The 13,368-nt window shown below is 27.7% G+C and overlaps 1 protein-coding gene across 2 annotated transcripts in view; it reads left to right on the top strand.

The window, feature by feature from the left end:
- The window catches only part of PhKgamma (phosphorylase kinase gamma), a 57,307-nt gene that overhangs the window by 14,753 nt on the left and 29,186 nt on the right, over nt 1–13,368 (top strand). For both annotated transcript variants that reach the window (XM_075363099.1, XM_075363097.1), the window contains exon 6: nt 10,304–10,333. In XM_075363099.1, the coding sequence (XP_075219214.1) occupies nt 10,304–10,333 (30 nt within the window). The remainder of the gene's footprint in view (nt 1–10,303; nt 10,334–13,368) is intronic.

Genomic DNA, 13,368 nt, shown 5'->3' with positions numbered 1-13,368 from the left:
TTCATTTTATTATTATTTTCACAATTAAAATAACTTGTTTCTTAATGTTTTATTGTGTTTTCTGATTGTTGAGATTTATCTGATGCTCATTTCAGTGTAATAGATACTCATGTGTAATCAAATTAATCGTACGGCGTTTCCATAATCGAAGAAAAGAAAGTTTTTACCCAGTATATGTGATACTCATAGATGTATATATATATATATATATATATTGCCACTTAAAATGTACCGCCCTAAGAGTGAATGTAGTTAAATATTTCTTAAAAATCTGAACCGATGAGACTAAATTAAATTAATATGTTTAAATTAATTTAATTATATTTCTGTATTTATGCAGATAGCATATCTAGTGTGCTGTAATTAGTAATTGATAAAAATCATCTATTAACATAACAAAATTGAGTTTTCTAGAAATCCAACACATTGAGGGAAGTGAATAAAAATTGGTTATTACTGAAACAAAATTATTGGTCAAGAAAAGTAAATACTGATGAAGTATAAAATTACTTACAGTTAGGAGTATAACATTTTACTATTACTGATAAGTAATAACTGAAAGAAATCAGTATTTGTGTGTAGTGTACTGAATATTCTGTACCTAGTACTTACTGATAAAATTAATTCTTGTGGATCTATATCAACATGTTTGTCAATTAAGTCGCTATGTTATCAAGTTCGTTGTTTATTCCTGCAGTCTGTTCTTGGACTTGGAACTTGTTTCTTTTATTGACATACTGCCGTATCAACATACATATTTAATACTAAAAATGTCTAGTGACAGCAAAATTTTATGGATCAATAACAAAGGTGGATTGCAGTAGACCTGCATTTGTTAATGCGCTAAAGAAGAATACTGTTGTTTTGAACAGTTGGTTATGGGCGAAAATAGTTCTGTACAAAGCTATGTTATAGCTCTATTTTATAGTTCTGGTAAAACCTCTGGCTTGGAATGAAATTAAAAAGTGATAATGAGAAAGTATTAAAGAAACTATTCCTGTAGAAAAGATAAAGAGGATCTTAAATATCCTAAAAACTGAAATAAAAAAGAAAATATATTAAAAGACAACAGGTAACAAAACTATAAATATAAAAGCATGGGAAAAAGATTTTATTGAGATACTGGAAAAATATGAAAACTCTACTGTAAATAAAATACCAGGCATGCTTGCTGTTGGGATTGTTGCAAAACAAGAACGGTCGTGAATCAGGTGTGGCAGATGAAGAATCATCTATCATCTTTGAGCATGTCTATTGAAGTTACTAGTCAACCTTCAGAAAAGGAAGAAAAATATGTATGAGATTGAAGAATTGGTTGCTTTATCCACAACTGACTTACAGCAACTGGTTCTTATCGAACAGCTGGACTTAATCAGAACACAGAAGAAACATGAAGAATTAAAAATGCAGCTTTTACAAAACAAAATTAGAAATCAGAAAGAAATAACCCACTCCCACACCAAACAGGGAGACAGAAATTTTTCATTATCAGGTTATCTTGTCTTGAATTTATTTTTCTTACTGCATTTTACTGTTTTATATTAAATAAAAGAAATAAATAAGTTTCCTTTAACACCTTTCCTGAAATTAAAAAAGCATAAAAAAAGATAAATAGAATCACAAAAAACAAATAGAGAAAATTATGACAGGACCAATAACCGTCTGGTTGATGTGGAACAGTCAACCTGTTGTGGTCAATCCATAATAACATTTACTAGATCGACCAGATTAACCAGACTGTTGAACAGACCTATTTTTATTATTTTGTATTTTCTTTTTATTTTATTTTGTGTTTATTGGTATCCTTTATTATTCCCTTTATCTTTTATTACATAAACTTTAATATTACATAAAATTAATTAATAATTACCAAAAAATACATGACAAACAAAAGTTACTATTACTTGGTTAAGTTCAACAATTATATGAACTTATTTAGATAATTTTTAAATTATTTGTAGCAAAATAGCTGTAACTTCATTTTGCTTTGCCTGTCCTCTTCATCAGCGCTCTGTGATATCAATATCATCTTCGACTGCAGCTTCTTCCTCTTCACCTTCACATTCTTATCATCCCTTTTCATTTACGTTAAATTGATCATGAAGGGTTTTTCCTGTATTGTGCAACAGGCAATAATTACCTTAGGCACTTTTATCAGTTTCACTCTAATTAAATTGGCTAATATTGGAAATCACATTTTCATTTGACCAAACACTCTTTCCAGAATCACTCTTTCTTTAGAATGCTGTTTATTAAAAGTTGTTTCTCCTACAGATTGTGGTCGGCTGAATAGTGTTAGGAGTCAAGGAGCTGTACCATACCCACTTTCTGCTTACAGACAGATCGCACCATTTAATTGGGGGTATTTCTTTATACACACTGCTTCGCCTCCAAATGCAGCTGCCTTGAATGCTACTGGGCCACTCAACTTTGATGCTTATCTTTTTCTCCTCCACATTGTATGTGACCTGTACATTAATGCTCACATAACCATTTCTATTGATGTAAGAATCACCAAAAGCTTTCGGTTTTTTAATTTCTAAATGAGTGCAGCTGACTGTCTCAATTACACTACGCATTTTGAACATTTTACCCCATTTTTCTCTAGATTCTGCAATTTCATCTTTGGTTTGGGGAAAATTAATCCAATTAGCACCTTTGGAAGTAAATTTCTCTAAAACATCATTAAATATTTTATTGACTGTAGTTCTGTGAATTCTGAAATCTTCGGTAACAACATCTTGTTATCTTGTATCAGACAGGTATCTTAGAAATATTTCTATTTTACACTGGGTACTTACATCCCCTCAGGGTACTTACAGCCCCTCCTCTTATTTCATTAGTTTCTTGTAAAAACAAATTACTTAAGTATTCCACAGATGCCTTGTCAAAATAAACAAGCTTCTTGTACCTGTCTTCACTTATAGATTTACGCTCCCTAAAGTTTTTAGGTTTACGTATTGTCATGCAAACAGCCATCTCCCTTGTTCAGTAGAAGTTTTCAGTATGGGTCTTAGATTACTGAAAAACCCTACAGTAATTACTGATGATTTTAAGTAATTGAAAACTTTTATTCACTCCTTTTAAAGTATTTACTGGAAAGAATCAGTAATTTTGTGTAGTTTCAGTAAATGCTGATTGAGTAAAAAGAATACTAGCGGAAGTTAAAATGTTGCACAATTACTTATTCTTTATTCACTTAAACTTCAGTATTTAAAGAAAATAGATGCAGTAAGAGTAATTGCTGATTTTTATTCATTTCTCTCATTATAATACCTTAGACAAAAAAAAAATCAAATTGCTTTTGGTTATATGATCAATAAATAAGTATCATGCACTTGCTGCTTATTTTTTTCTTTTTTCATGTTAAGTGCTTTTGCAAAGATTGGCATTTTATGTCAAATTTTGTTTTATTTTCTATCAGTCACCAGGATAGTAAACATGAGATATCTCATGGTAGATATAAGAAGTTTTTAACTATAATACTAGTATGTACATACTAATGATTTTTTTATTTATTTTAACTATGTTTTTAATTATATATTTTAATTTATAATTGTGTGTAATTTGTAAAATTTCTCTGCTGATGATGGAATAACACTCAGAAAGCACTACAGATAGGTGAGTATTCTTACCTTCTATTTGAACTGTATCTGGTGGATTTAAATATTTGTTTTTAAAATAATATATAAAGAAATATATAACTTTGTGAAAAATTCAGATAATTCATCAACATACTAACCACTGTGCCAAATAACAACAAGATAACCATCAAACACAGTAATTACCTAAAAAACTAATACCAAAAGTCGACTTTTGCAGGATCCTGCATCATCAGTCAGTACAAAATTCCAAAATTACAACAAACAAATAAATAAAAAATTCAAATTTAGAAACCATAAACCCCAATAACCACAAAACTTGAACAATACAACTCAATATCAACTGGAATGATAATAAATTTAAAGCATCACACAACTATGTTTGTAAACACTGTTGCCAACTGCTACAACCATGTCCTTAATTAAATCATCATCTTCAAAAACTGTCTGTTGATTAATCATTTCATATGTCTATTTAAAATTTATAAATATAATACTTTTCAAGTATACCCATTCTTTTACTGTGATACAAATTTCCAGAATTTCTAAATTATTTTTATAATCAGCATACTATGCCTACACAACAACAAATGGTCAGCCATATTAGACACACCTCTCTTTCTGCTTCTGTAAGCATTGTAATATTACATAAATTTATTTTTAAAAGATCTGTTAGTTTTATCAATGTAAATTTTATTACATTTAATTTTATATATTCCTCTTAAATCCTCTCCATCACTTTTGTTATGACTATTCCTTAAGTATTTTATAATATGGTTATTAGGTTTGTAAGCTTTTTTTACATTTATTTTTATCATACACATTAGTCATTTTTTCTATTATTTTATTTCTATAACTATTTTAAGAAAAAACTATTAATAATCTTTGTTGTTTTTGTATTGCAATTGTGTAAAACTGTCATGTTACTTAATTCTCTGTTTTTTTATAATTTTTTTTTAACTACAACATCAAAACCATTAAATACTGCTATTTGTTTTATTATACATCTATTTCCTTCTTAAGTTTGTTATCACTGTTCCTTGTAAATGTAAAGCTCTAAAAATCAGGTTTTTATATGTACCAATTTTTTGTGATCATAGGTGATTAGAATTTATACGTATTGTAATACCATTCATTGTGGGTTTTCTATAAGCTGATGCTTCTATAACATTGCTTTCATTTATTTCAGTCTCAATATTTAAAAAAAAAATAGTCTCCATATCAATCTCAATATAATTATTAAGTTTATTCAAAATGACCAAATGTTCATATTTATAACTGGATTATGTATAACCAAAATACCATCTACATATCTTATCCATAATCTTGGTGCACACCCAATAGACGATAAAAATTAAATAGGCTTAAAAGGCATTAATTATGCTTATAAGGACAAGGTTAATACTTATTAAAGAGTTGGAATTTTCAATTTATATGTACATAAAAAATTTAATTGATTTTGAAAAAGACAAATGTGAAGAGAAATTAAATAAAACTTTTGATAAAAAAATAAATAAATTAAGGAATTATTATAACAATAAGTGTCAAAATGCTATGAAATAATTTGTATCATGGAAATTATAATAAACTTAATTTTCAAAACGGTAATTTTAATAGATTTCAAAAACAAGATACAGGATTAGATAATAATTTTAAGGACTTATATATATATATATATATATATATATATATATATATATATATATATATATATATATATATATATTCCAATTATAATTATGAGCATTTGATCATTTTGAATAAACTTAATAATTATATTGATAATTTAAAATACATTTTTAATTAAGTAGTACATGGTTTTAGCAGTTGGCAACAGTGTTTAGGAATGCAGTTTGTGACATTTTAAATTTATTATCATTCCAGTTGATACTGAGTTATGTTTTTCAAGTTTTGTTGTCACTGGGGTTTATGTTTTCTAAATTTTTAGTTTTTGTTTATTTATTTTTTTATTTTTCTTAGATGTAATTTTGGAATTTCGTATCAACTGATAATGTGGGATCCTGCAAAAGCCAACTTTTGGTATTACTTTTATTTAGATTCTTTTACTTGTTTTTTTGGTTATTTTGTTGTATTTTAAAGATATATATATATATATATATATATATATGTATTTTTAAAGATTTTTGTTGTATTTAAAAAATATATATATATTTTTTTTCTTTTCATTTATTTTATTTTTTAAATAAAAGTGAAAGAATGAGTAATGTTTGTGTTATGTTTTAATGTAATTGTCAGTATTATTGATAATACAACAGAATCTTTATAATTTGTTTGAAAGATGATAAGACTGAAGATAACAAATAGGGAAACTCAAAAACAACTTGGATGATGATATTTGGTCATTGTAGATTTTTTGGTGTTTTTTTAATTTATTTCTGTTTTTGTAAGATGTGTAGTTTTTTTATTTTTCAAAGCTTAATTAGGCTAGTTCAGTTAATTAAACTTATTGATTCATCAGTGAATCAGCATAATATTGAATTGAATTAAAAATAAGAAAACCTCTTGATCAGCTAACTGAAAATTTGTCCTATTCTAGTAGAAAATTAATCTATGATAAAGTAATAAGTATGTACAATTTTAATTAAAATATAGAGAGCATTATATGTTACTTAATTTCTAATTTTGAAACTAATTTGTAATACTACTTTACTTGTAAAATTATAAATTTATTAGATACACATATTACTATTACTGCATACAATAATTTAGCAGAATTATTTACATAATGTTTTCTTCTTCTGCTATTAATTATACAGTAAATTAGAAGAAGAATGTATAGTGCTACAAAAAAAAAAATAAAATGGAAACATATATTATGAAATGGAAAAATGGAAGCATATATTATATGCTAAAAAGACTACAGAATGTCGCCGAAGCAGATTCCAACTAGTAAGCTTTAAATTTTGTGGCTAGATACTAGTATGTTGTTTTGTAAAATTGCATATAAACATTTTATTGTAAAATAATTTACAATAAATTATAAGACAGTTGTGGAATTTTTTGTTTTAGCAATGGGAATTCTGAATGATGTAAATCCTTTAAGTAGATGCATACATCTTTATTAATTTCAGTTAATATAACATTTTGTAAACACATATAAAAGTTTACACTTTATTAAGTATCATATTTTGTTTCTGTCGTTAGTGTGTAATTTGTATATTTCATTTTTATCTAAAACAATAAATTCTATTAAGAAAAAAAAAATTTTGCACGTCTTTAATATTGTCAGTGGTAAAAGTAACATTGTAGCTGCCAACATAGTCTTTTACTTCAGACTATACATGATAATAAGGAATAAATAACAATAAATATAAAATATATTTATTTAACTATATAATAATATAAAAATATAATAATAATAAATATATAAGGATAATCATAACACTTCAAGCCCACTTTTCTTTGTGAGTTCTCAAACAAAAATATTTTGTGTTTTTTGTAATTAAATTTCCTTAACTATATAGTTGAGGTTTCAGCCTAGATGATAAGAACAGAATAGATTTTTTTTAACCAGTCCTGCATTTCTTCATTTGGATTATAGGTAAATTTTCTTTTGTTGTATTGTGGTACGATGCGTTGCCTGTAATTATTATTACCAAACTTTTAAGAATATTTTGTCTTAGTTTTTGTTCAGCCTACTTAAAGTAATTTTCTGAATTCATAGAATTGTGATAGTACCAGCACCACTTTTTACACTTGCTTTCCATATTAATAAAGTATTACAATGAGCAATATTGTAATTAACGTTGCACTTGAAGTCTATTCAGAGCAACAGTTTCTATGAAGGAATAAAAATTAAAGTGGATTCTGTTTTGTGAAAACTGTTATGAGGAAATACTCTTAGAATGGTTGATATACAGTTTAACAGCTATCAGGAAGCAAGTATCAAATTTCGAAGTGATACCTACACCTGATTAGGGGGGATTAACAACAGATGTCTTAAGGCAGGTAGGGAATACTCTGCTGCTGAAAGATTTGTTAATTAATTGGTAAAGGGTAATAATAGCATCTACGACTTCTTTTAAAATACTTGCACAAATAACATCAATATCCAGTGATCCTGGGTATCAACAGGAAATTAAAATACTGATTCATCAGTAAAACTATTCAAGGTGAATGGCTTTGTTTGAAATGAATCAATATTATTGTTGTTTGAAATATTGGAAAAGAAATTATTAAATTCTTTTCTGTTATCTTAATATACATTAATAGATTATTACTTTATTAATATTGATTAACTGTTTGTTAAGTTAAATTTGAAGAAATAATTTTAAGTAACTTTAATGAAGTTTAAATAATTATTCTCATTATTAATTCTTAGTTGATGATAATTAATAAGTAAATCTTTTTATACCAGTGATTCTCAACCTTTTTCACTCCATGACCCACAAAAAGTAAAGAAAATATATGATTTCATGACTCCCACCCACAACCCAACGAAATCTAGTTAAAAATATTTACCTGCATTGATAGTGACAGCTATGAACATGCTTGTATGAAGTGTACAAACATGAGTAATTTACAGGTAGCAACTTGATGTATATGCGCTCCTTGTAATTTGGTGTCATGCACAATATTTGCTGTGAGAGAGTCATTTTCAATGTATTATTATTTTGATATATTTGAACACATTGTGCTCTCAGCAGTATAAAAGAGCGAAAGGAATTGCAGAATGTCAGTTTAGTTTTCAATGGAAAATGTGCATCTGGTGACTTTATTTAAGTTTTTAAAAGCTTAGTTTCATTGAAAATAATAATTGAGGTTTTCGTTTTTTAGTGTGTGGTCAAACAGTGTAACTCTTTTTTTTAATTAGATTCTTATGCATAGTGGATAAATTTGTGATAAAACAAAGTGAGGCTTATATATCAGTGAATTGATTGGTAAAAAGACAAGATTGTACAATGACAGTTATTTAAATTATGGTTTTACTTCATTGGATGTAAAGCCACAGTGCATTGTTTACTTTCATTCAAGTCCTCTATAATAAAAGCATGAAGCCATCAAAATTAATTTTACACTTGGAAACTAAACATCCGGACCATAAAAGCAAACTCTTGGAATTTTTTGAAAGAAAATTTCATACTTTGAGGACTCAACAAGCTTCTATTTGTATATCAAGCCATACTGATAAAAGTACATTTGAAGCATCTTCTGTCATAGCATTAAGAGTAGCTAAGATATCCAAACCTCATACAATTGCAGAAAACTTCATACCGCCTGCTGCAATTGATATTGTCAGTATTTTAATATGGGTGGAAGAAGCAAAAAAATTTGGTTTTCTAATGACATAGTATCAAGGCGAATTGATGACATGGCTGCCTATGTTAGCAATCAGTTCAGCAAGTGGTTCAAGTGAATTTTTTAGTATTTTATTTGATGAATCAGCAGATGTGGCAAATATTTCTCAGTTCATATGATTGTGATTTAATGTATAATATTATTATATATATTAACGTATAATTATTATTATTATTATATATAATATAAATGTGAGATAGATCAATAAAAGAAAATATGTTGTTTTGCAAATCAATGCCTGTTCATGTAACAGGTCAATGTTTTTTATGAAGCTATTAAAAGTACAACATAGACTGGACTAAATGTATTACAGTATACGGGCAAAGGTATAGTGGTGGAGCAAAGGTGAACAGGAAAGGACAGTGAATTTCTGAAAAAATTAAAAGATAGTGTTATACCAAGGGTAGAATGGACACTGCTTCCTTCACAGACATGCTCTTGCCAAAAGATATGTTGGAAAATGTCAAATAAATTCTTTGTAAAGCTGTAAAAATGGTTAATTTTATTAACAGCCAACCATTACAGAATAAACGCTTGTTAAACTATACAATGAAATTGGCAAAAGAAAAAATTTCTATTCCATACAGAAGTAAGATTGTTATCACGGGAAAAGTGTTAACCCAGTTGTTGGAATTGCAAAATAAATGAATAATAATTTTTTAGAATAAACAAACACCTTTCTCAATTTTTTTTACAGAATAATGAGCATATGTTACTGTTGGCTTACTTAGCTGATGTATTTTTGCATTTGACTTGAATGTGAATTTACAAGGATGTGATAAAAACATTTTATTAATGACAGACAAAGTTCATGCTTGATATTTGGACTTCAAAGCAAAATTTTGTTATATTTCCACTCACTTCCAATTTTACTGACAAAAATTTGGATGTAGAAGATTACTATTCATCACAGTTTGGTTAGCATGAAGATGCATTTGCACAATTTCTTTTGCTTCTAACATAGATCCACGCATGGAGAAACATTCAAATGAAAAACAAGCACAACAATCTCACTAATTTATTTTCTTTATATGTATACTTAAAAAATGCAAGTAAAATCTTTATAACAAGTGATTTTACAAAATTTTTGTAATAAATGATTGTTTTTATGTGTAAAGTTACAGGCTGATTTCACGACCCCCCTTTCATATCACTGCGACTCCCAGGTTGAGAAATGCTGCTTTATACTTTCCCAAACTCGGAAACAGATTATGAGCAGAACATTTTATGATCATAATCATTTTTCACAGTTTCTAATGTTTGCAGTAAGTGAATGTATTTATGAATTGCTGGGAGTAATCTATTGATTTTTTTTCTTTTTACAGTACAAACTTTTTTGTTGGCATAATAAAAAAAATATTGTGTGTCTCAATTTGTTACAGGTGGGCATGTGGTGTTATCATGTATACTTTGTAAGTTTTTCTTCATTACTATTACATTAACTTAAATCGATATAGGCTTGATAACTACTTTTGAATTCTGTTATTAATGATTGCAGATAATTCATTCATAGCAACAGTAAGCATATCTTTTAATTGGGTTCAGTTGAACTTAAAAGGTACAGATATGTTTTGTATGTATCATTAATTAATTTTATGAATTTAATAAAATGAAACCTTTAATGATAGTGCCCCTTATTAGAAATAAGCTGTTTAATGTGTATAGTATGTCTATGATGATAATAATAATAAAAAAAAAAAATTTTTTTTATAGTTTTAATCTCTGAAAATTGTATTACTTTAATGATTTTTATTTTTACTGTGCCCTACTAAAGGTTGGTCTAGACAACACTGTGCTTACCTGTAAGCTATGGTGAATAGAACTTCACTATAGTGACTTAATTGGCTCCTGAGGAGTGGTTATAAATTAAGCCCATCGCATAGCATCATATACCCACATTGTTATAGTCTGACTCCAGAAAATAAAGTAAAAGTATTTTATCTTTTAAATTGAAAGATCCATATCACATAAATATTGCTACAAGGCGATCCCTTTCGTGAGTTAAAACCCATTATAACAGCACTAATTTTTAGTAGAGACCTCCATCATTGAGATTGAATATTGATCACACCGAATATTTCCTTCCATTCCTTTATTTCTTAAGATAACAGATTAGGACAGTTACCAGCTAAAGCACTTGCACTTGCAATGTTAGTATTTTAATGTTGTGTAGTCCCAACACGCCTAATTTATCAAACCACCTTTTGCTGGCACAGAATGCTTCAATTTTACCTAGCTATTGCTTTCCTTTCAAATATATTTCTTTGCTTTTTTCTTTATAACATTACATATATTTGAAAGTAATAATTTACATTCTGTTGCTATTTTGTTACCTGAATCTCTTAGTTTAAAGATATTTTTGTTTTTCTACTAAAAATCTTTCTTGGATTTTTTTTTTAATTTGGATTTTTTTAAACTTTATATCCCTGAGAAGATATATTAAAGTTGTCCAAGTACTTTTTTCAACCAAAGTTAGTAATTATAACAGATATTATGTAATGTAAAGATGTAAAACTTCAAACTGTACTATGCAATGCAAATACGAATTAACAAATCTTTAGAGTAAAATGTAATAAATATAAACAAGGCACACCAAGCAGGTCGGTCAGGTGACACAAATTACAGAGTATTTTAAAAACCATAAATTCTCACGTAGAACTACATTAATATTTTTAAAATCTTCTATTGTCTTATAAAATACATTGAAAATGAAATAGTTAAACAGTGTTGGATTGCAAGATTCAGTTACATGGAAGGAGGAAAAAAATAACAAATTGTAATACTGTTCTAAGGATGTAGTAATTTAAATATTCCTTTTCTGTGGGACCTGTCAACCATTTATTAAATAATAATTTTTAATAAATTAAGTTAATCCTTATTCCAATCAATCTACTTGATTGATTGGACTGCCTTGAACTGGCAGTCTACATTAAAGTTGAATTGGTTTACATTATATAGACCAATTGATACATAAAGAAGAGGATTGTTTATTGATATTCATAGGTGATTGCCTGGTACTGCTAGTGATAATTTACAATCTACTGTAAATACAACTACTTTTGGCTTTGACAGTCTAGAAATAACAAATAACTCTATAATGTTTGGTCTACTAAGCATGCTGAATTAACACCTTTACTATATAAAATAGAATTTTTTTCTGTTCGTATGACAAATAGTTTTACTTACACAGCACATTTAAAATTTTTAAGTCGAGGGGCTCAGCCATGATTTCTGCTGAATAGGCAGATGTGTACAGATGTGAGGGTTCCATTGTAACCCTAAAAAATCAAATTAAAGAATGCCTACCTATTTTGAAGGCAGGCTTCTCACAGATTTTTTTCCACTGTGAAGTTGGAAGAATTTTTTTTTTACTTAACTGTGATTTATCATTTAAAAAAATGTTTTAGCTTGCGTTAAGAAACTGAGTTTTGACATGCATAGTAGCAAAAAGCTTGTATGTTGACATTGTGGCGACTCTTTCAATTAAATAATATATTTTATCATGATTGTCTATGTATTTTCCACAGGTCTTTCAACTATGTGTTTATTTATCGTGCATAACTTGTTTATAAAGTTCTAGACTTTCAGGCCAGCAGATTGCCAGTTTACAGTTTATAAATTAAAATATATAGATTACAGTATTGCCAATTACAGATTACAGTTAATACAGTTTAATAGATACAATAATTTTATAGATTACAGTTAATTACAGTTGTATTAACAGTACAATTCGTTACCAAGTATCACCTAGATAGTCTGCAATATTATACCTTTTGTAGGTAGGCCTTCATGTATTTTTGTATCATCAATCATCTTTTTATATCCATTTTCAGCTCATTACGTATACCTTTTTCTTCAAAAATTTCTATAAAAAAACCCTACTACTAATATTTCAATCTTTTTGTTTCTTCAAAGTTTGATATATACATACTCACACACATCCACAAATGAGTATTCTGAAATTTGTGTTCAAACTAAGAAAATTGGTCTAACTGTTTCAGTTGAATCATTTGCATGTCTCGGTTAGCTAATGTTTCAGTGGTACAGTAGATGCCGCTTATTAGATCACTGCATAATTGAATCGGCCAGATTATTGAATCACTTTTCTAAAACTCAAACCAAAATACAGGAAATTTGTATAAATTTCTTCATTAATAGAATCAAGAATTGATTTATTAAATCAACATTTTAATATTTTATGTTTATTTGTTATAATACAAAATGGATTATTTATGTTTATCGGATTGCATTATGTTGTTTATGCTTTCATTTTTTGTAGTACCCGTATTTAATGTTTAAGTTGATTACTCCAAGAAAATAGGTTGTGTTGTAAAATGGGTCTTGCTGCTAGCTGGCTAAAGATAAAATGCACAGCACCAGATTTTCATCTGTAAAAAATGGTAGAGTAAATAGGCGTTTGTATAGTACAGTATCATCTTTCTACACT

The sequence above is a fragment of the Lycorma delicatula genome, chromosome 4 (genome assembly GCF_047948215.1).
Source record: "Lycorma delicatula isolate Av1 chromosome 4, ASM4794821v1, whole genome shotgun sequence".
NCBI lineage: Eukaryota > Metazoa > Arthropoda > Insecta > Hemiptera > Fulgoridae > Lycorma > Lycorma delicatula.
Note: the sequence above shows the minus strand (reverse complement) of the source record. Positions and strands in the feature narration are given on the sequence as shown.